Raw genomic sequence first — 25227 nt, 5'->3', positions numbered from 1 at the left:
CTGCTGTTTATGTATATAGTCCCGTCAACGCAGTGGGGCTGTGAAGGTCGCCGGGCCAATGCGTCCTGTGTGTGACCGCTGAGCATGCAGGGCTTTGATTTTCTGCACACATATGGGTGGAAAAGTTCTCCATATGGCGGCTGTTAAAATAAGACGGTAGTTGTATTAGCGTGGTGTTAGCTGTAGAATGCAGTAAAGGCTTTCTGGCTCGTTATGTACCGTGAAGGGGACCGCCGCCTTATCACTTTCTTGGCTGTATACTCTACCGTTACATCGTGGGAGCATGCGCGGTCCTTTGGTCATGTTTCGCAAACTACATGTAAGTGGCTTTCACATTTATTTTATTAGTTCTAGCTGCATAATGCACTGTGCACTGTCCGACCCCCCCCCCCCCCATCCCATCACCCCCGTGTTGCTGCGATGCTAAATGTGATGTAAAAAAAAAAAAATCCAGGTTTTTCGGGAAAAGAAGCTAGAGGCGTCAATTGAAGTTTCATGTGTTCAAGAGTTCAAGTTTAATTAAGATATCCACCCCAGTCAACCGCCGGCACCACCACCCAATTTGACCTAGCCTTTAGTCAAGTCCCACGCGCCTATAAACGGACCATCCGGCACGTAACGTACCCCGGATGCTGGCACGTAAAAAGACTAGCACGGGCGGCGAAGCCGCGAGGGCATTTACTATCTCGTGGAACTAATCGCTTATTCATTTATTCACGTAATATAAGTCAAGCAATATAAACCAATCATCTAACGGTGGTTTAATTGTAATGATCGCATGCAATTTGACCTTTGGGTCACGATTTGTGGATTTTAATAAAAAAATAATAATAATAAAAAAAATGGTTTGCGGTTATCAGCAACAGCACGCGCGCCATGGCGCGGGTGCTGTCTGGCGCCAGACGACGGCTGATTTACGTTAGTAATTCTGCATTTTCATTGGTCAATCCACAACGGGTAATGCATTATGCATGTCTACCAAATCGGTAGACAAATGTGAAGAAAAAAATAAGCGTTCTCCACGAGATGGTAAAGGCCTCGCGGCTTCGCTGCTCGTGCCAGTCTTTTTACGTGTCAGCATCCGGGGTGCGTCACGTGTCCGGGTAAGCGCGTGGGACTTGACTAAAGGCTAAATTTGAGCCTTATCGGTGTTACGCCCGAACTGCCCAAACTTTAGTTGGCAACAGTCCAACTTTAGTTGGAATCAGTCCAACTATAGTTGGGCGCTAGTTGCATTTGTAACCTGATCCTGATATAGTTTAGGCGTCGAGACAATCACAACTGTCTGACCAGGAAACAACATCGTTATCCTTTTCTCGTCTCCTTTTTTTAATTTATAAATACTCTTCAAGGTCTTGAATGTACGAAAGCCCATTAGCGCCACTGCAAGTATATATGTTACAGATTATGTAATTCGTTATTACGGATTATTAATTCGTTATAACGGATTATTCAATTTGTTATTACGGATTATTAATTCGTTATTACGGATTCTTAATTCGTTATTACGGATTATTAATTCGTTATTACGAATTAGGTCTAATGTTCTCACACGTGGAGAGCACGTGACCAGGGGCCTGTGTATATAGCGCCGCTAGGCGGCGCTATCTTTGCATACAACGTTTGCACTCCTGTGCCATACTTGCCGAGTAATGACTCAGAACGTATGAGTAATTCGTAATAACGAATTAAATAATCCGTAATAACGAATTAGTAATCCGTAATAACGAATTAATAATCCGTAATAACGAATTAAATAATCCGCAACATATATACTTGCAGTGGCGCTAATGGGCTTTCGTATGAATGCCATACTATGGTTTCATTGTGCATTTCAGTTTCAGTTTCCCCAGTTCTGTGGAAAGTGAAAGTTTATGATGCAGACCGACTTGAATTATAAACCTGTCCCTCTCTTCCAGTAACTGGTGGTGCACTTTTGTAGTGGCCTTGACTTGATCGAATTCATGGAAGAGCACAGGGACAGGGTGACCGTAAGGTCATGGCCAAATTCTGCTAAATGCACTTCAAAAATCTGTCAGATTTATCAAAAATCTGCCAAATTCCCATGAATTACTCGAAATACATTATAAACACTTACAATCACATGGAGATGTTGTAATACTGCCTTAATTAAGATTCAAATTACATTATAAACAATCTATAGTCACATAAAGGTGTTATAAAATGGCGTAAATTTAAGTCAAAACGAGGTTGCGTCACGACGAAAATTGATTCCCAGTGAACGTCAGCACAACGACAAGGCAACCTGTCCAATGAGTTTCAATGGGGTTGCTGTACATATTCGACGATCATAAACACTATATTACAGAATAGTGAACAAATACACCCCCCCCCACACACACACACTTAACCCCGTACCCCAGCTGGCTCTGTGCGAATGTTGTGCACAGACGGACATTCTTACAAGTATACATTTGTAATTGTCATATTTTTTATGGTGTCACAGTTGGGTTGGGGGGGGGGGGGGGGTTCAAATAATTTTTGTCATAGCGTCAAAGGGGGGGGGGGGGCGTTGCGACCATGGTTTCACTATTTTCTCGTAATATCCACTGAGCTGAAACTTCAACAGGTTAGGTTTTGAACATTCCTCTTTGGATTTCGAGTGTTGTTATTATTGGAAACTAACTGAATGCATAAAAAAGCGAATGATATGCATTTAATGTTGAGAAATGTATCTGAAAAGCGCGCCCACCCTTGGGATGAAAACAAAAACAAATGTGGCGAAAGTTTTCCATGAAAAAAAGAGCCCCGATGAAATTTGAGACTCGGTCCTCTAGGTATAGAATCTCTACATTACGTGCTGGTATTTTGGTTCATGACATTTAAATCCTGAAAAGACACCATTGTTGATGGGATGTCGCGGCTTTACCCGCGTTCCATTGAGGAAGCGATGGCATGTTTATTTCACTCTCGTCGCGTCTCTGATTGCGGACTGCGGTCTACCAAACGTGAAACCTGAAACCAGAAAAATGTCGATACATAACAGGAAGCTTCCTCCAAAAATTCCTGTTGTGTTGATGATGTGTTGGCGGACCCACACGCACATTGTGACCTTGTTAGAGTTCTGTACCACCCCTCTTCTGGCACGTGCCAGGTCAAACAGTCTCACTCAGCCGGGCACTAAGGGAGACAGTTTCTGCCTTGGGTGTGATTGTGTTTTTTACGAGGGATACTCGTGGGGTACTCACAAAATAAAGAGGAACAATAACACGTCAACATTTGATCTTTGTCAAACGGTGCCCCACAAGGGAAGTTCTAAAGGAATCACATGAGAACAATGCAAGTAACCCACACCCATCCGTGAGTTTACACGACTATGTGTATGTGTCAGTGCACCAAGTGTGAAGGATATGCATGATACTGGGTGACTTTTCCGTATTGCAGGAATTTTGTTTTTGGCCAGATATTTCCCGAATTCAGGTATATATTTAAAAAATCCCTTTTGAAATCTGGAATCCCTGACATTTTTTTCCGTATTATGAAAGTTTATATAAGCCTAGACCAAACGAAATGAGTATTGTAAGGGTGCCTTTAGTCAAATACACATGTACAAACATAACCGAGATAGCCTACATTACTACGGGCCCCTCGGCGACCCCTCAAACCCTCTGCCGGTTATTTTGCGATTTTTTGCATTTCCCCTCTAATCTCACCCCTGGATAGTGCAAGTATATTTGGTCCATGGACAGAGGAATTGTTGGACTAGTGGGTTCCTCACAAAAGCCACCCGACTTTTGGTTGAGTCCATCACAAGTAAAGAAAAAAAAACGCAATTCAATCACAAGTCCAATCATGCAGAAGTCGAGTCACAAGTTATATCATAAGTAGGCTATAAGTCACAAGTAAAGGTAGATGTAGTGACACATAAGTATGGTGGCCCTGAAGGGACATCGCATATCGCAAACGTGTGCGCACACGTGTGCGATGTCGCGAAATTTATCGCGAATGTGTGCGCACACGTATGCAATGTCGTGAAACAATTCGCGAATATGTGCGCACACGTATGCGATGTCGCGAAATTTATCGCGAATATGTGCGCACACGTATGCGATGTCGCGAAATTTATCGCGAATATATGCGCACACGTATGCGATGTCGTGAAATTAATCGCGAATATGTGCGCACACGTATGCGATGTCGTGAAACAATTCGCGAATATGTGCGCACACGTATGCGAATTTGTTTGCAATGTCGTGAATTTTATTGCATACCTTGTCGCATACCTTTCAGTAAAATTCCTAATGAACTGGGGAGTTGTAGCAGCTAGTCTGGAATCTAGACGTACTGTTAGATATAAATAGGGTCTGACTAATAAACCTTCGCGCGCACGCTGTTCCTCGTGCAACCGTTACTACTAGTACTGTCGAGCGCAAACTTGCTACTTGCGCAACTTTGAAATTTGCGCGCGCAAGTTTAAAATTTCAAACAATCGTGTTTTCGTAACTCACGGCGCGACGAATTGATTGTGGTTTTGTCCCAGACACCGCACACAGAAACAAAACGCTAATGTAACGCACAGGCATGCAGGCACCAGACTATTCTTCATTTGCATACGTCTGCAAAACAAAAATTTTGCACATGCAAATGATCCAATACCAGGGTGAGAGAGCAGGTAGTGGTGGACGCGTACTGCTCGACACCCTGGGGACGAGGTTGGGTCACAAGATATATATCACAAGTTATATCACTGGATGTCTAGTGACAAACGAATGTCCCAGTCGCAGTTTACTTGCCTTCAACTCTACATGGCCTGTTACTGACTTGCGATTGACTTGGTGAAGGCATCATGGTCAGGACTTCACTTCAAATCTTGAAACAACAACACGGGTTTATATTGCCGCTGTTATCCCTCGTACCAGGAAAGCAAATTTCCGTTTTCAGTGAATATGTAAATAAACGTGTGTATAAATAGAGCACAGATGTCCTGGAAAAACTCCAGAAATTGGCCCTGAACTATGCACGGACCTCGTTTGGAGCATAAAACGAAAGAGGAACAATTGGAAGTATACGTTGTTGTGATATACGCCGTACACAAAACATCCTGTTAGCTGTGCTGACCCTGGGGGAAAAAACAATTAAAATTTGCACTAACCATTCCTTCCTCCATGCACTAACAATGATTATAAAGTTTGATTATACTTCGGCTGCCGAAATTGTTTTTGATTTGATAGTTTGAAAGTGTCAGCATGATGTGGCAGTTCTTTATTGTTTACAACTCGGCTTTAAAAAGCAATCACCTGCCAAATTGTATAGATATTTTAAAAAATTTTCATTAGGTTCTTTGTGCTAGCCTCGAAAAGTATACATACCCACGCATGTGTATTTGCCTGCAATCGGGGACCCCCTATTGTCCTTCTTTTGTTTGTACTTTTTAAGAAGACCTCCCATATGTTTTGAACAAATCGCCAAATTGGGGACCTTCGGCATTGGGGACCCCATTGTCCTCTATTGTTCAACGTTCCCTATTGAATGCAGAAACAAACTCATCTCCACAAGCGTATAGACACCTTCAATCGTGGACCCCCTTGTCCCAAGTTTTGCTTGTTTATGTTTTGTACTCGATCGTCAATAACTGTGGACCTTCATGAATTGTGGACCATATTGTCCTCCATTGTTCAACGTCCCCTATTGAATGCAAAAACAAACCCAGACACTCTCGCACATATTAGGGAAACACCATTGTTTCCCTTCTTTCGTTATTCTTTGTTCCTATTAAAATCTCAAACTCCATAGCGTTTCCCTTATGGGGCAGATAGATTTCTGATTCTAAAGACTTCCTTGTGGGGTCTATTGTTCTATTGTGTTTACTACCCAACAATGAACCATGTACAGTCATGTACATGTTTACATTCCATACCTACTGTGGACATTCCTTTGTATTCGTGTAGTTAAGAAAAAACGGAGAAAAGGTTCACTTTACTTGCACTGTGAACACTCTTTCGACCCGAATTTTCTATCATGATTTCCTGGACTGTTCTTCTTTCATTTTGCGACTTTTTTTCAGAGAGTGGGGCTGTGTGTACATGTACAGGGTTCCTTATGGCGAAGAAAACCCAATAGAACAATAGACCCCACAAGGAAGCCTTTAGAAATATATCTACCCCATAAGGGAAATGCTATGGCGTTTGAGATTTCAATAGGAGCAAAATCAACAAAGGAAAACAACAGAAGGGAAACAAAGGTCTTCCCCACAAGAATGTTTTTAAGGCTGTATGTGTGGACTTGGGAGTCCTCACAACGTTCACACTTCCTGCACCATGTGGACCTCCTTTGATCACAGGTCCACAAAGAGCATGCAATTTTAGAGCCCACCAAAAGCATATCCGGGACGGAAGATGACGGGTCGGCCCAAGCCCCCCCCCCCCCAGCATCCCCACCATCCCACCCCACCCCTCCCCCTAGATTCGCCCCACCCCACCCCTCCCCCTAGATTCGCCCCTCTTATACTTCATGTCTGCGAAAATTCTGGTTCTGGATTCTGAACTAACTTTGGCTGAATACCAGGTGCTTAAAAAAGGCACTTCTAGCCCCGCCCCTCGTTTATATAGGCACGCGCCGCTCCAGACCTCCCTTCAGTAATTTGATTCTTTGTGGAGCGTGGACCGCACACGACCCGGGGGTGGCGGGAGGGAAGGGCTATATATTATATCCCCGCTGCTAGAGCTAAGAAGCATGTTGCTACAAGCAAGGAGCAAGCGGAAGAGAAGTTCCAAGTGTGCAAACATATGGTTTGATGATCAAGGTGGCCAACGGCATTCCTGATCCTCCATTGCCAGAGCATGCAGCACCACCTATCATGTATGATAAGTGATAGTTTAGCTAGTGTAGTCCCCCCCCCCCTCCAGCTGTCATCACAAATCTTATCTGGTTTACGCACGTGTTGCCCGTAAACATCTGGCCAACGCACTTCGGGACCTGAGCCCGTCATGTAACCATGCACCACCAAATACACTGAACAAGGAAGTAATCTCGACTTCAGGTTGACATATCATGGGTCAGTCAATGTATAAACAGGTAGTGGTTGTACCACCACTGGTAGTGTGTTACCTTGTCAAAAACAACGGGAAACGGTCAGTTGTCAACTGGAACATTTGAAGGAAGGACGTGGTGCTAGATAGTCTGTCTGTGATCATGGAGAGACTACTCATGATTCTTCCTTGCCTACTATACATTCTTGAAGCAGGTAAGTATAACACAAATATAAGTGTAGTACATATGCAGAATCAAAGTTAACTTCTATTGGCCAACATCGGTTAACCCATAACGCATTTGTATGGTTGGCAATGGCACCGCACTGAGATTGACAGGCAAATATAACTTTTTTTCTCAAAGTTGATTTCCTCATATATTTTTTTTCTTCCTTGTTGATCAGTGCAGTGCTAGCCCGCACGGTAGAAAGTCTTTGAGTTCAACTTGAATGGCCTGTTTTTTGATAACCTTGGCCCTTCCCCTCTTGTGCGTTTAGATTGGCAGATGGTCAAAGCTTGCTCCCGCGATTTTCCATACACCTACTGCGGTAAATGTAGGCCTCAGTAGTAGGACCATTCGAGCAAGGTCCTTGCTCTATGCTAGGGCACACAAATAATATTTAATATTATTTGTGTGTCCTGTGTCTAATAGAGTAACGATTTTGCGATGCATGTATTTTATTATGGCGTACATGTATGTATATACGAACTACGGAAGTCAAAGTTGCTTTCAATTTGCCGCTATTACAATGCTGCCAAGAATTTTTGGAGATAACTTTCAATTATATCCCTGTGTATAAAACAGAGAGGAAATAAATTTATGGGACCTAAACACAGCAAACTGAGGTGCAGGGTTCCCGTGGTTCAATGGAAAAATCCTGGAAACCCCTTGAATTTAAAGCTATTGTGGAAAGTTACAGAATGCTGTTATTTTGTAAGGAGTCATGGAAAGTTTATATTCTTAGAATAAGTCATGGGAAAATCATGGGATGCTGCACAAAAATGCGTGATGATTCCTATTGGCCATGCCAGTCTTTTAGTTTCCTTTACTTTATGCATATCACTCCATACTATAGTGATGATTTTATGGTGCTCAGCGGTCTTGTGTCAAACTGGAAGGCTGAAAGTGGCGTCCTTTGTCTAAGTGGAATGAAAAAATCAATGGGAGGGGGGGGGGGCTCCTAAGATGCCAAAACACCAATTGGGTATGGGAAGACCTAAATTTGTCCTGGAAAAGTCCTGGAAGAGTTTGATTTGAAGATTGTTGTACTGGTATACTGGTTGTACTGATGTACTGGCGTGTTAGAGAGACACGCCCTATTGGCGACAGTGTTTTGTGTCACTTTTGTTCTTCTCCTTGGCAGCCCTGCACTGTCCACGTTCTGTCTTTCGTGTGTAGTGTTTACTTGGTTTTTTTTTTTATTGTTTGTATCCTTTTGTTTTAATATCAAATTGTATGTATTTATTGTATGTATCGATTTGCCGAATTAATATAATTAACACCTCTGTCTGGTTTGCTTTTAAAAGAAATCAAATTAGGCCCTACATGTATTTTATAGGTGATTTCCAACGAACAGTCAATTGACAATTTTTGTTTTGGAAATACAGAGTGCTAGGAACGAAATCGTGTTTCGCGATCAAAGGGTTGTCCAGGGTTATTTCTACCACTGTTTTCTCGATAAGTGTTAAGACCCACCGTGAGCTTAAACATCAACAGGTTAGGCTTTGAACATCCTCCTTCGAAGAAGTGCAGATGATCCTTTGCACAAACACGGTTTGGGGCAGGGTGTTCTTGTCTTGATGAGCATGTTCTTTTTTTTAAATCACTTCAAGTTCGACCATCCGCGTTCTTTTCCAGTTTCATCCCGACATGGATTCCCAAGCACTAGCAATTTGAAAATGCTTCACTTGTGAAATGCAAGATCGAGCGAAAAAATCACGGTGACGCCTTTTCTCCTTTCCCCTTTTTGTATCCGCGATATATTTTTCATATTTCCTTTTCAACAATTCGGGCTTTTTTTCCATTTATCTTTTTGCGTATGCATTTCAGTAAGAGTCACGTCATTTTAGACCCGCGTTTTAGTTATTACACTGCTTGTGCATGATAATGATCACAATGAGCAGTCTTGCTGATGCAGCTCCCCAATCTCAATGAGATAATGGTTACTTGTCTGGTACTTGGTTGGTGGTGCTCCGAAATATTCCATCTAGGGAATTTAAACTGGAGGTGTGGCAAGGTGCTGCGGCCACTGCCAGAACACCGGGGCGAACCCCTTCTCTTAGCGACAAGTGTTACTGGGTTCTTTAACGTGCATTACACAACACACGGGACCTACGGCTTAACGTCCCATCCGAAGGACGAAGCAATAGTGGTAAAGTGCCTTGCTCAAGAGCACAAGCACCATGTTCCCACGGCCAGGATTCGTGTCACACTTTTTTTCATAAAAAGGGGGCATACGTGTATTCCAAAAGGAAGCTTGTGCGAGCCCTTATGGATTTATGGCACATTTTTTCAAACTCTCAGAAAGACCTATGGACACCTCAACAAGTGAAAAACTGCTCCACTCTACTTATCTCTCCACCCCCCCCCATTGGCCATTAAAATGACAGCCTTTTTAAACTTATCTTGCATATATTGTACACATACAAATTGACAAATAATCGATTTTGAGAGACATTTATGTTTTGATATAAATCTCCATAACTCAAACTTAAAGAGAGTGGGCTCCAATTTGAGATAAGCAGAGTTTTGAGTTAAGCAGGGTTGTATATCACTGTTATAGAAGGGATTTAGTCCTTGTTTGACTTAACAGGAGGTTTGAGTTATCAACAGTTTGACATTTTGAGATTTCACTGTAGTATATTTTGTCCTGACAACAATGTTGACCTCGTTTTATTACACACAAACTGCAATAGCCTTTTTAACTTCAAATTTATTTATCTTCACTTCATTTATAAAAATGATATTAAATGTAGTACTCGGTCATTGGAAATAACGTTTGAAAATGACAAAGTTCAATATTAAGAGTAAAACTTATCAAACTTGGGTGATTAAGTGAATCCTTTATAAGTCACTTGTAATTGGACAATTAATATTAATTGGCATTTAATATCCATGAACTTATTTAGTAATAGAAAAGTGTGAGACTATATTGTCAATAGTTTCAGAATCCAGATCTGGATGGATTACACAAGATTTGTTTCACAGTTTTAAATATGGCATATCACCATAAATGATATGATTGGTGATGTACTTCAAGATTGGATATATCAAAAGGATTTGTAGCCACCGAGTAGAGAAACACATCTTAGGCTGAAACAAGTTTTACTCTTAATATTGCAATTTGTAATTTTCAGACTTTATTTCCAATGATCGAGTACCACATTTCATAATATCATTTTTATAAATGAAGTGAAGATAAACAAATTTAAAGTCAAAAATGCTATTGCAGTTTGTATGTTATAAAACAAGGTCAGCATTGTTGTCAGGACAAAATAAACTACAGTGAAATCTCAACAAGTCAACCTCTGATAAATCAAACCTCCTGTTAAGTCAAACAAAGACTAATTATTCCCTTCAGTTGTATAACAGTGATGTACAACCCTGCTTGACTCAAAAACTCAGCTTAGCTCACATTTTGAGCCCATTCTCTCAAAGTTTGACTTATCGAGATTTCACTGTATATCAAAACATAAATGTCTCATAAAATTTATTATTTGTCCATTTGTACATGTATGTGTACAATATGCCAGATATGTTAACGGCTGCCATTTTAATGGCCAATGGGGGGGGGGGGAGTGGGGTGGAGCAGATTTTCACTTGTTGAGGTGTCCAGAGGTCTTTGTGAGAGTTTGAAAGAATGTGCAATAATCCATATGGGCTCGCACAAGCTTCCTTTTGGAATACACGTATGCCCCCTTTTTATGAAAAAAAGTATGACACGCCCCCCAAATGGGAGCCAAAGAATTTATGAGTTGACATGTAAACGTTTTTTCCTCGCCAAATTATAATGGATTGAAACAAAACAAAAACAAAAACAAAAAAACCTCAAGATTGCATTTTACAGGTTGATTTTCTGTTAGCGACATGTGACCCCCCACTTTTTAAAATGTTGCCCCACCCCCAAAAGAGGCAAAATTGTGGATTTTTTTTTTCTTGTGATGTAGCACTTGGGTGAACTGTCCAAATGCCAAAAAGAAAAGTCAAATTTTTTAAATTATTTTTTGCGCGCGATGCCCCCCACTTTTTAAAATCATGGCCACGCCCACAAAAGGGTCAGAAAAAATAGCATCGAGTGGTTTTGAACTTCTTGAGGTATCCTCTAGTGATCCTGAGAGTTTCAAAGAATGTACCCGAAATTGCATATGGGCCACCACAAGCCCACTGACTAACTGTCGAATTCGGTTCCTGAGCGCAACTTCCTACTTTTTAAAAGTGAACGAAGATAGGCCTACCCCTGAAATTCTTGGAACTTTCACTGACATTGAAACAGATGTGGAAACACTTGCCTGGTTTGAATGGGAAGTTCTGCCGACCGCGAATGACCAAAAACTCACTTGACGTTCACTAAAGTTTCTGTGTTCTAAATTGTGGCGATTAACTCTCAAAATCGACAGCAATTTTCTCCCTAATTCCATTCTCTACAATGTATACAGGGGCATTCGCTCTTAATTTAGCACATACATCATCAAATGTTTCAAGGATTTTCTAGCTGAGGAGCAATGATGATCATTACTTGCAAATACACAGCGTCCACAGTTTTTGATGAGTGCATAATTCCTGACAGAACAAACACGGCAAGATGTTGAATGGATTGCACTGTATATAAAGATTTACTTGTGCGGACATTCAGATGAAAGTACCAACTTCGGTTTACACTTTATTTTCAAATTTCGAGTTTCTAGGACGTATAATAACATTCAAAATGTGCTTGGTCCTTATACTTTTCACCCTCATAATTATACCTTGCATGGATTTGTGTATGTAAATTACTCTATGTCATAAAACATCATTGACAGATAAGAGTCGGGGTAACATGGGGTAAGTTGTTCATAACTTTGGAGCCACCGTTGTACCCCATCCCTGTAGTCCTACCCATGGGGTAGAGAATGGGCACATGTATCACCACACTGTGAAATAGTAAAATCGTGGGACCACTGCTCAATTCTACGTCAGAATCCAGTCGAACGAGAGAAGGAGAGTTCACAGTGACACTCACAGTGTCTGACGATCGGAAGATGAAGCAACTCCAGGTCTCGGGGGACGGATGTTTCAGGATGGAGGGCATCAAGGGCAGAATGCAGTAGGGAAGTGTGTGCAACCTGCAGGGTCATCAGATCAAGGATAGCGGAGGAGTACAGTCACTGATCTCTAGTATAATAGAGATCAGTGAGTATAGAACATGTACGTGATTGTGCTGGGCTGTGTCATGCACATTAGGAGATCAATCCGTCAGCGTGTGTATTGAGAGTGGCTTGCGAGGTTCATGGTTGTGAAGTCGCCAGAAACCATATGGAGATTAGGGGTGAAACGAGGATTTTCTGGTGAGCGGTGATCCATGGGCGTCGCCAGGATTTTTTCTAGAGGGGGGCAAAAAAAAATTTGCCAAAAAATGCTTGTATTTCTCAACACATTCTCGATTTATCAGTTTAAGAGGGGGGGCAGGGACATTTCCCCCCCCCAACTCATTAAATTAACACCACTTTTTCTTCGCGCCTCTTTTTCTTTTTTTTTCTTTCTTTTTTTTTTTCCTTTTTTTTTTTTTTTTTTTTTTTCCGGGGGGGGGGGGGTAAGTGCACCCCTTGCCCCCCCCCCATCGCGACGCCCATGCGGTGATCCTGTCTGTAAAGCTGGAGTCCGAATTCTCGACCAGATGGATGACAAAACACATGTAGCTAAACAAATTTTGAGTCCAAACTAAAATTATTAACACTTACACTAAATAATATAAAAGATCACTGAACGAGGATATATCCAGACAATTTCAAAAGTGTTTTTTTTTTTTGACTCGCGCTGTAGAACTTGATGAGCGGTGCATCTAAACTAGAGCTGCGTGGAGTCAGAATGTCACGTCGCGCACCAGACAACCCAACCCAAATGTCTTCTCTGATTAATAAATGTTTCAAATAAAGACTTGGGCCGTGTCTGACACAGAGCAGATAGATTGGGCAGCTTGGGGCCAAAAGCCAAAGGGGCCTGGGGTTAGTTCATTATAGCTGGTTGAGTCGATTAGACTCGTACCAGTCACTCCACCATCATGTATAAGACCTTTATCATGCTGCCACCATGTTTCCTGTATCTAATAACAGTACTGAATGACAAATAGTTTGGTGCAAAGAGGAACCAGACTATTTTTCCTTTCAGCCTCGTTTTGGTTGCGTTGATTTGAATGGGAAAAAAATCAAGATGGCCGTAACATGCATGATGATGATCTATTGTTTGGGTGCAACTCTGCAAAAAAAAATCCCATGGACACTAGTGCTGAATGCGCATACTTCAAAATTCTTTTTAAAATACTCAGAACTCTCACAGGTATTCAAGCTGTTCGAGATATACTTCGAGATATTCTTACCCAAAGAAGACGACCCCTATTTTCCCCAAAGCGGAAAAGTATAGCCATCTTGAAAATAGCATCCAAAATGCTCAGAATTGGAAGCCCCAGGTCCGGGCCAGAGGTTCATTACCATATCTCTTCAATTCCCCAATTTTATGGCTCTCAAAACTCTCTAATATAGAATATTTTGAGGGTATAGCTTTTATTCATGAGCTCATCGTCGGACGGATTTTTGGCCTATTTACAGGCGTGCACCCGTATGGGTGTTATTTGTTGGTCTGTTCGTGTGTTTAAATTTGTTTCTCCAATCACTTTTTTTCCGTTTGTTTGTATTCGTTCCTCCAGTGAGAGCCGCAACGACCACAGTGCCTCCCGTCTTATCCTGCGGTCCAGACAGTGTTCCCTACGCAGGAGAATGCCTTCATATATTCCATCGTCCCTCCAAGTGGCTGGATGCCGACGCGGTCTGCCAGCATCTGAACGGCGCTCGTTTAGTCACCATCGTCGATCAGGCCATGAATGTAAGACACCATGGGCACTTTATTCCTCCATGATTTCGGGAAAGAGAAATTCCTATTTTTTGCACCTGGTATATGACTTGAATTAGCCCTGACTCCCTGCATTGGTCCAAAGTGTGATCTTTTTCCTGTAACTGTTGCCCTGGTACTTTGTAATTTTCCATTCAACTATCGTTAAGAATGACTGAAGTCAACGACTTTGTTTATTTGTTGGTACTAGTTTCACATTCAAAACCAATTCAAAACCGATTAAAGGAGGCCATCAGAATGATAAAATCATAGATGTCAAGGGAAAGGGAGGGAAAACAAAATTCTCATAGGGAATTAGGGATGCATGTGAATTGTTTTCGTTTTGCTGAAATAACACTTACTTTTTTGGTCATCCGTGGACAGAACTTTAAAACGGTGTTTGTATTTAAATTCCGTAACTTGAAAAGTACATGAGTGATTTGAATGACTCTTGTACTAAAAGAAAGGTCATTGATTGGGATTTCATATCCTAGATTTTGAAAGTGCTACCGGCAAAACTTCATTCAAAAATGGGTCCTGCCATTTGGGTTTCGTTTTTTATTTACTCACCCTGTATTTATTTTCAAATAATATAAAGCCCCAATATAGAAGATTGTGTGTACCATCTATTCCTGCAAAATCCTCAAAACTTCCTGCTGGAATTCAGTGAAAGTATCTTTACATAAAACTTCCAGGACAATATCTGTTTGTTTCTCCAGCATGACCCTTTTGTGATCTGTTCGGCCAGAGCCCCACAAACCTATTGTTATTGTTCCGGTGTTTTGTTAGTGTTTTTTTCCCCGTACAAGTAGTCTCCGTGTCTTTTCTTACACAACGGTACAGTGGATCAACTTAAAACTTAATACGAACATCGACCATGAAGTCAAGATGTGCATAAAAGAGTGACGTCAGAATTTCACCATTCGGGAGCTGTTTGGCTTCGTCTTTTTAAATTCCGTAAAATGACGTACCGTACTTTTTTGTTTAGTAAATAAGAACTTATACTTCCCAAGAAACATCCATTTATAATATTTAGATGGTGCTGACAATATAAACTGACGTCTTGCATTTTGGTTGAAGACTAGAGACAGTGAAATAATTGACACAAGAACATCAAATACTGCTTACTCGCATATGTTCTGATTGGGCATTTCTTGTTTTTTTCTCTACAATGATGTCAGGATTTCTTAGCAGGAATAATCAGAGATGACGTATGGATCGGGCTCCATGACACGCACGAGGAAGGCAGCTGGAGATGGGTCGACGACACCCCCGTCAACTACACGTTAGTTATTTTACTTTACATTATTCTCCTTTTAATTCGTTTGGAAAAGAAAATTGCAATTTTGAAAAAGCACGTATATACTTTACTCGATCGTGTACGAAAATTGCCCCCAAAATAATAAGTACAGTTGTGTTTATGAGCCAAAGAATATTAATTTTAGTTGCATGAACATACTACAATCGGGCCGATTGTGTTTTGATTGTTCCTGTCCTATATCCTTCCTCGTTTGTTATTATGCGGTGTACTGAGTGTGTTTTCCTGCTTAGTTTATGTGCCTGCTAGTTCCATTTCCTGCCTGACCTGCTTGTGTCATAAGGTGCCGTTCAACGCGAGCCGGAGCGTGCGTGAATATCACATTTCTTCGGAAGTATGTGGGCGACTGCCCTCTAGGTCATACCCGGTATAGAAAACAAAGCCGTCCTGTTTGTGGTGTTACATTGTGAAATGGAAAACAAAAGAAGACAATGGATTATATTTACAAGTACCCCCTCAACGGTTACTAAGAGAGAGTTACGTATGTCCGCTATGCGTCTTGCGCCAACCTCGTTCCCCATGTGTACGATCTTGCTGCGCCATCTACCTTGCGCGAGGAACGCGCACGCGCCCGTGGGGGCGAGGCTGGTCTTGCGCTCATGTGCAATCGACCCGGTGCGGGCCCACAAAGCGCCCTCTATAGTCCCCGCTCGTAGCTCATAGACGTTCAGGACAAAAAAAACTATTGAAGATGACACTCCCAAGCATGCTTACCCAAGCATCTGACAATAGCAACAATATATAGTCCGACAAGTAACACTCAATGTATAGATAAATATCTCAAAAAAATCTGAAATAGCATTTAAAGTTCTGCAATATTATGCTGGGTGAAAAAGTACTTGGATCCCAGATATTCATACCTGTTTACCCAAAAATATTCTCGCTCAGCATCAAGGGAAACAGTTATCGTTATGTGTACTCATATAAGCCATATTGTTAACGTTTTTTTACCTAATATGAAGTAGCTTACCAGTATTTTCTTCCGCAACGGTGACCCCGTCTACAGGAACTTCAATTCAGGTGACGGAACGGATCAGCGAGGTGACGCTGACGTTGCCACAGTGTCGCCAGAACACACTACCAACTGCGTCGTGTTACGCAGCGGCACCGGCAAATGGAAAGATGTATCTTGTCACTCGACTAAAGGCAGTATCTGCGCGTTACCCCGTGAGTATCACCTGTAGACCATGCGACATTCCGTAACCGTCACCACGAAATGACCTTAATCCCCGAAAAGTGGAAAACGTGTTTCGAGATGCAAGCGATTTAAGTTGACGATGTTTTGAAACGGTGATCTGAATATCGTTTTAGCCTCATAATTCATGTTTTGTTACATTGTCTGAAAGCTTGGATCTTAAATGACACGTTAATGTATGATATTTATTGAACAACATAACTATCAATGAGTTATCAAACTAATTAATCATATGTACACTTCGTGAAAACTAAAAAATCAGATAACGCTGTGTTCGTGTTTTCACGAAGTGACGCTACCCGTGCCGTTTTGTGCATTAGCTTTGGGCTAAGAAGTGAGTCGCGCATAGTCACGTGACGTGTTTTTTCGTGAAAACGCAAAACCCGTTTTTGACGCGCACGCGCAGTGTGGAGGCAGTTTACACGCGAAAGAATGGTATAGTGCACTTCGTGAAAACGCATTTTCCGGTTTTGTCCCATTAAGTTAAAAACGTTAATTAATGTGAATTAATATTTTGACAAAACCAATTAACTCTGTGTAGGCTTATAGCAACTTTTTAAGGCGATAGATTATGTGTAATTAATCACTAATTGGGAAAAAAAATTGAAATCGCAAGATATCGATTTTTCGATGTTAGTGTCACTTTGTTTGCTATTGATGCTGTGGTCTCGTGATGGCAACTTTCAGTAAATGATTCTCTTCTGCTAAATGTGTCAAGCCAAAAACAGTGGACTTCACCGTTTTTTTGTCGCACACGATAACTTTGTTAAGTTCTGTTGAACTCAACTTGGATTTCACCTTATTTCATATTTATGCTGCATACGTATCCGGTTCGTTAGTGTGACGTCAGTTAAGTTTAAACCACGCCCACTGGCCATTTTAGCATTGGACCATTGGAACCGGAAGCTAACGCAACTTGAGTGTTTATCCAATGAGCGCTAGTATTATCAGTGGTGCGCGCCTTGTATGACGTTTTTACTTACGAACCGGATTGATACTGAAGCACTTGCAAGATATAGGGATTTTACGACTTCGTGGTGGCATTTGCATCAAAGGACGCCATTTGAGTGGTAAAAATGCCCAAAAAGATGTTTAGTCCCAATTTCTAACCGGGTTGATGTTCCCATTTAGGTGGCGAGCCTTTGTGTCCGGACGGAGGGACCTTCTTCCGTGACCGGTGCTACTGGTACAACCTCGTCAATAATTGGGACAATGCCAATAGGGATTGCGAAAACCGGTTCGGGAGCGGGGTGAAACTCGTCATCGTTCGTGATGCCGAGCTCAATGTAAGGCAACCTTCAGTTTGCTTGGTATATAAACGGAGTGTTTTTTCCCCCTGGAAATTATAAATACAGGAAATATTACAGGAATCATTCAAAATCAGATCCTCCCTCCACATTCCCGTCCTGGCGAAGAGTAACATGATCAATATTGCGTTTCTTAGGGTTGGTATTGTTTTCAAGGGCGGATCCGGGGGGGGGTGGCAAAGGGGGCCATGGCCTCCAAAAAACGAATCCAATTTTTTTTTAGTGACTTCGCAAGAAAGGCAGGCGATGAGTACACCGCCATCTTTTCCTCAAAAATCATTGGTTAAACTGGTCAGAAATTACTTCAGATCGCACCACAGAGCATCTAGAATCCACAATTTTTTAGGGGCCCTTAAGCGGGCCCCGAACCCCACGCCGTAATCTTTTTGGACACACTTTTTGGGTACTAAATTTTTTTGGGGCCCCAAAAATTGTGTTCTGGATCTGCCCTTGATTGTTTTTAAGTAACATTTTATGTGTTCTCCTCTTTTATTTAAATACAAAATCATTGACCTATCGATTGGAGACCACAGTTATGAAATCTGCACTTTCTTTATACCCAACCAGGCGTTTTTGTCCAGACACGTGCATCCCACGGTGTGGCTGGGACTGCGTTACAATCACGGCGACGATACATGGCGATGGGTGGATGGAAGTCCTCTGGATCACAATGGGTAGGTATGAGAATAGAAACAGCCTAGCGGGGGAATTAGACTAGAGTTTCATTGAACTGTATTAGTCTTCAGATTATTTTTGCTCAGAAGGAGGCATATTGGCATTCGAAGATGTTGGATTTTTACGATGCCAAAGTATCTTCAGTGTATACTACTCGTCCGGTTTGCATTTTTGCCCTGCACTCTTTGCAGTGTACCCTCTTCTTTTTCTCTCTAAAGGTACGAGAGATGGAGTGACGGAGAACTCGAAAACATGCAAAACGGTCGAGACTGCGCAGTCCTGAACCACAACGATGTGAACGGCGGACACTGGTCGCGAAGCTACTGCACGCCGTATACACGCACTGTGTGTGCCTTGCAGAGTAAGAGCGCCACCGACAATCTTTATCATCTTTCAGGCTAGGGCCGTCTTGTACTGCTACACCTAGTACCTCACAATAGGCGGTGTCCAAATAACTTGGCTTCCGCTTAAATTACACAGTGCCGAGTTTATGGGAAGTGATTGCCGCTACCGTAGACACGTGTATAATTTCAAGCCGTATAGCCAAGTAGTCAGACATAATGGCCTCAAATCAAGCTTTTGATTGGCTAATATGCCTGTATACTTTTTTTTTTTTTTTTTGAAAATGAGGCCCTGCAACTACCAACGACACTATTTTGGGGGAAAATGGAATTGGATCCAAGGTTATTGACGCAAGGTTTACATATTGCTAATTGAAAATTACATTTTAATATAATATTTGTATATTTCTAGCTTGAATTCGAGTTCTGGGGAAAACTACAGCGCCCTCGTCGGTCAACAAAATGTGCGATTGCGCGTCCCTGTGGCACGTGCAGTGCCTGTTCCTGCATTATGAATATTTAAATGAGTTGCTTTCGTCTTAGAGGTCACTAGAAGACGCACTAACCTTTTTATCTGCCATTATATGCGAGCTGAGTGAGATATCGGGTTGGTTCTGGGCTTTCTTTACATAAAAATATGCAAAAGTAAACTAAAATGAAAGTTTTACCGGTGTTTTTCTCCCCTGTTTCCCCCAGCGTGCTACGACGGGCCAGGCGGTGGTTCCGGAGCCGGGAACGGCGATACCGATTCACCAGACGAGGAACCAAATTGCTTGGACTTCGGAGACCAACCAAAGTGCTCCTGTGTTTCCAATGCGCTCTGCAGGCTCACTGGAAAATGTCATTGCGATCCGCTCTTCGATGGCATGAAGTGCGACAAAGGTGGGGTTATTTTTATTTCTTGATCTGCTCAAAACTAAATGTATTTTTGTCATCAAATGGGAGCTTTCTTGACAAAAATAAAAATGTACGCTGCTGCACAATATTTTGCAGGTCAATAGATTGGGCTTTGAAGTGACAATGTGTACGCCGACGAAAAGAAACACGTTTTATTTCTGCATTTTGTATTAATGCAGCTGTCCTACATTATAAACTTTCCTTTTTTCTGCATGATGAAATTTCTGCGTTGGGCAGAAGTCTGTTTTACTGTATAGCAAGAGGTCGTGGGTTCGAGTCCCATCCGAGTTTGCTTCTTGGGCGAGTTTCGGACAGCACCGAGTTTGTCACGAACGAAATCACGCCAGTGAAAGGCAAAATCAAATATACAATTTGCTTGTAATTTCAACTTCCTGAAGAAATTCCTCTGTTTCTGTCATAACCATGAGCCGACGTAGTCCACAGAGCGGTCAAAGCATAACGGTCAAATGGGTGGTTTTTACCCCCTTTGAATTTCAGACGAGTTGACGGTGACGATCCACGCACCCAGACGCGTGGAACGCGGGGCCAACGTCACCATGCGCTGTCACGTCAACCTGCCTTCCACCGACGTCACGGTATTATGGCGGAAGGTCAGCGGTACGGAGATGCTCCCGGAGGGCAGGACCCGCTTGCAAGACCGACCCGAGGTAGGAGACTACGACCTCATCATTGAGAACCTACAGGAGAACGACACGGGGTCCTACGTGTGCGCTGCTACCACCGTGATCGGGCAGATCGGCGAATCGGAGATGGATAGCACCTATCTCCACGTAGCAGGCAAGTGGACAGAGAATCCTACAAATACATTACTATTCTTTCCAGTGTTGTAGTCGAATCCATCACAAGTCCCCGCAAGTTCATCACAAGTCCTTCACTCTTCATGTCACAACTCACAAGGTATTCAAATGAATTGTAACATTGAGGCATTCCTTTGTTATTGTTAACACTCAGTTAATTGTGACTGGACTTGTGAAAGGACGTGTGATTTACTGTTATGAAAGTATTTGTGATGGACTTGACTACTACATTGCCATATTTAATTTATAACAGTCGCCGTTCTTCAAATTAGAACACAATGTCAAAATGAAATTATGTTTCTATTTACCTATAAAAAACCCCACACCGTTAGTCGCTCCTGTCCAAGGCATTTGGGACATCTGATTAAAGTTGCAGACAAGTCCTGATAACTCAACTACCAGACTTCATTTGGTCTCAAGTTAAGTGAAAACTCTTCGAGAAAGACTGTGAGAAAGGTATTCCTTTGTCATTCTCGCATCCCATAAATCATTTGACTTGACTTGTGATATGACTTGTCACTGTCGAATTATTGTTAAATGACAACTCTGTCAAAACTTAATTTACAAATACGAAAAGCGAATGAGCTTATAATAGCCTTTCAGTGGGTCATGGCAAACTTGTTGCTCCATTGCTGAAATGGATGTAATGCTTTCCAGAAAGTTCAACACACACACTGAATAACACAACTCAGCCTCTAAAGGAAAAATCTAATAAACTCAAAATTTAGTTTTTCAATCATGTCTTGTTGATCAATGATCATCATTATTTCATTTTGTGATGTCAAACACAGTGCCAGATGTTCCAACGCCACTGACGCCAGGCAAGGTTTATGAAGGTAGTTGAGTTTGATCATATTCAATAATCCTTCCATAAGCTGATTTCAGTTAAGCAAAATATTAAAATATTTCCAATGCTTCCCAAACACTGGAATGTATACCTGTGACGCTAATACGTTTACAAAAAAAGCAAAAATGAAACTTAATTTAAATGTATTGCGAAGAGCACAACAATGACAGTCTCGGTCGACAATGACAACAATTAATTATTCCTCCACAGGGAAATTAAAAATGCTTTACATATTGTCATGCCGAACTACCTTAGCAAGCGTTCAAAAAGGTTTCTAGGCTGTTGCTAAAGACGTAGAATGTTCGAAGTTTAGTGTTATCTTCAAGGCCACTTTCTGCATATAACATGTTGCATTCTTTTCGTGACAGGAAACAACGAAGGATTGTCTTCCAGGGAAACAGGTACGTATATTTTTTATTGATATTATTCCTTTTTTTACAGAAAAGACTGTATTTATTGATTGATATAGTTTGATAGAATTTTGTCTTTCTACTTTGCAAAAAGAAAATCACAAACGAGTTGGGTGCTGAACAGTGAACCAACTGGTTCAAAAGTCAAGATGCTCCATAATAAGCTTAACATAAGTTTTCCCGGCTATTTTAAAAGATTTTTTATTCAAATTCACCAACTCCAACATTCAATTTCGTCCACGAAAAATTTCAAACGCTTTTATAAAACCGATTTAGTCATTTACCATTCAATTTTGAAGCTTGGTCACCCTCTTTAGTCACCGGGTCGAGAATATTCGTCAGTGCAGATCAAATTCTTCTTAGCTGTTGCCGAATGTGCAGCATTCCGAGATGGAATTCGTCTTATATAAATCAATTTGATTTCTGAATAACAAGGTTTTGCGTAGATGAGACGAAATCGAATACTCCGGGACAAAAACGTGTGCTCACAGTTTGAATTTGCTTGAACTGAATTTGAAATTGTCCGACAAAAGACGAAATTAAACATTGAAAGTGCACTAAATCGATGTTGTTGGACGAATTTGAAAGTAAGAATCGGTGAATTGGAATGATAAACTTTCGAAATAGCCGGGAAAACCTATATTAACAACGATAACAAGTTTTTAAAAATATAGCAGAATTCATACAATATAAAGGTTATATTTTATTATGAGCATGCGCATGACAAGTAAGTCTGCTGCCACCAAGTGTTTGGATTAACGTCTTCCATTTGGATTTTCATTTTCTATAAGGGTTGATCGTTGCAGTAGGGCTCCTCAGTGTCTGCTTCGTATGTCTACTAATTGCGTTCATCGCAGTCCAGGTTGGTATAGAGTATTCCAATACAATCTTCAATTTACCAGTTTTGTAGTTGGTAGTTGGTTGGGCCAACCAAAAGAAGCCAAGTCGATAAGAAAAAGTGGTCCAGTGCTTACAATGTACATAGACATGGTTCCTTGTCGGGCAGTAAACACAATAGTCAGTCTTTAGAATCTACCTGCCACATAAGGAAAATGCTACGGAGTTTAAAATTTCAATAGGAACAAAAGGGGAACAAAAGAAGTGAAACAAACGTCTTCCCCCACAGGAACAGGTATGTAAGGCTGAGTGAATTAGGCTTGAATATTCAAGTAGGCTTATTTGAGGATTTAATGCAATTTCGTAACGTAAAGATGATTCTGTCACATGTTATCTTGTTCCACAACTGGCTTCGGTACAAAATATATTGCTTTGGGCTACAGAAACTAAAACGCCATTCTCTTCTCTACAGGTGCGCCATGCCTTTACCCAGCGACACACCCGTCGCCCAAGCGACATGCTGATGTGAGTGCTAGACGCGAAGGATACTTAAATTTGAAGAGGAATATTATTTGAAACTGGGGTAAATATTGGAAAGGGAAGAATCAGATTTCATTTAGGCTACCAGAAAGTTGGTTTTTGCCAAATAGGGACTTTAATAAAAAAAAAAGAAGTAAAACAAAACAATAATGCCGAGAGGTTAATGCTATTTTAAAACGTTTATGTTCCAATTCACCGTTTCTAGTATTCAAATTCGTCCATCAACATCGATTTAGTGCACTTCCAATGTTTAATGTCGTCTTTTGTCAGACAATTTCAAATTCAGTTCAAGCAAATTCAAACACGTTTTCGTCCCAGAGTTTTCGATTTCGTCACGTCTACGCCAAACCTTGTTATTCAGAAATCAAATTTCTCTAATTGATTCACATCAGACGAATTCGATCTCTGAATGCTGCCATTCGGCCACAGCTTAGACGAATTTGATCTGTAATGACGAATATTCTCGACCTTGTGACTAAAGAGGGTGACCAAACTTTGAAAATGAATGGTAAATGACAACATTGGTTTTGTTAAAAGCGTGTGAAATGTTTCTCGGACGACATTGAATGTTGGACTTGGTGAATTTGAAAAAAATATTTTAAAATAGCCGGAAAAACCTATGGGCCTTATTCACGAGTCGGCCATATTGGATTGAAAGCGAGGTAAGATCTTCATTTTTGGAACTTGTGTAGAGAAATGAAAGCAATGACGTTACAAATTCATACCAGTCTGCTCTGATGAATATTTAAAAATGTGTGATTAAACATACTCTAATGTTTTAAGCCACATTAAAAAAAAATGAAAGTGAGGCTATAGTGAGTCTGGCACCATCCCATTCAACATTTCACAGTTTATGAAATACATTCAGGGAACACGACAAAAATGGCTAACTTGTGCATAAGGCCCATAGCTTAGGCCCAAATAATATAATAGTTCTGCTTCCAGTTACCCTACCTATCCTATTTTGACAGCCTCTTCCCTATTAGGTTTTTCGAGAAAGAAGAAAAGAAATAAACCCAAAACCATCAATTACAATGTACTACCTTTTACCTTTGACTACACGCAGACACCTACATTATGATCAACACAATTTTTTTCTTCAAATGCCACGTCATCGGAAGCAGAAGTATTTTTAGCTGTTTCGGCAACTGCCGAAACAGCTATTGTTTTCGTTAAGATTTTTTTTTTTTTTTTTTTTTAGCTGTTTCGGTGACACACCGAAACAGCTCTTGTTTTCGTTAAGATTTTTTTTTTTCTTTTTTTTTTTTTTTTTTTCTTTTTTTTTTTTCTCCTTTTTCAGACTTTTTCTCCATAGGTTTAACACACGTTTCTTCCACCAGTCCACTTTGCCACTTTTTCAAATCCGATTGATTCGAGACTTGATACATACTTAGACCACCACCCACAGATGGTCCTAGAAGAAATTTGTGACGGTGACGTCATCAGGTGTCGGGTTACGTCACATTAAAGATGCATTTTTCCCCATATGTTTTGTACACGTTTTAAAACACTCCAGTTTGGCATCTTCGTAAATCCGATCGACTTTAAACTTGATTCATACTTAGAACACCACCCACAGATGGTTCTAGACGAAATTCGTGATCGTGACGTCATCAAGTGTCAGGTTACGTCACATTAAAGATGCATTTTTCCCCATAGGGTTTGTACATGTGTTAAAACGCTTCATTTCGGCACTATTGTAAATCCGATCGACGTTACACTTGGTACACACTTAGACCATTACCCACAAATGGTCCTTGAAGAAATTCGTGATCGTGACGTCATCAGGTGTCACGTTACTTCACATTAAAGATGCACATTTTCCCCATATGTTTTGTTCACGTTTTAAAACACTCCACCTTGGCACCTTCATAAATGCGATCGACCTCAGACTTAATACATACTTAGACCACCACCCAAAGATGGTCCTAGAAGAAATGTGTGATCGTGACGTCATCAGGTGTTGGGTTAC

General features: G+C 41.1%; 1 protein-coding gene across 3 annotated transcripts; it reads left to right on the top strand.

The window, feature by feature from the left end:
* Positions 1-23448, top strand: LOC119734023 (macrophage mannose receptor 1-like). 3 transcript variants are annotated; one of them, XM_038207400.1, is made up of 14 exons: positions 1-319; positions 13889-14064; positions 15252-15355; positions 16395-16555; positions 17715-17869; positions 18458-18564; positions 18784-18926; positions 19603-19610; positions 19641-19788; positions 20302-20601; positions 21413-21457; positions 21837-21869; positions 22670-22740; positions 23188-23448. In XM_038207400.1, the coding sequence occupies exons 1-14, from the start codon at positions 214-216 to the stop codon at positions 23242-23244; spliced, it is 1614 nt and encodes a 537-aa protein (XP_038063328.1). In that variant the 5' UTR covers positions 1-213; the 3' UTR covers positions 23245-23448. The 3 variants fall into 3 exon arrangements, with proteins under 3 accessions (XP_038063328.1, XP_038063326.1, XP_038063329.1); XM_038207398.1 differs by having other exon boundaries at positions 7-319; positions 19603-19788; XM_038207401.1 differs by lacking the exon at positions 1-319 and adding an exon at positions 6972-7204 and having other exon boundaries at positions 19603-19788; positions 23188-23447.
* Positions 23449-25227: the final 1779 nt, after the last annotated feature.

This window comes from Patiria miniata, unplaced genomic scaffold (genome assembly GCF_015706575.1).
Source record: "Patiria miniata isolate m_02_andy unplaced genomic scaffold, ASM1570657v1 HiC_scaffold_26, whole genome shotgun sequence".
NCBI classification, from domain to species: Eukaryota; Metazoa; Echinodermata; class Asteroidea; order Valvatida; family Asterinidae; genus Patiria; species Patiria miniata.
This window is presented reverse-complemented; position numbering and strand designations above follow the sequence as displayed.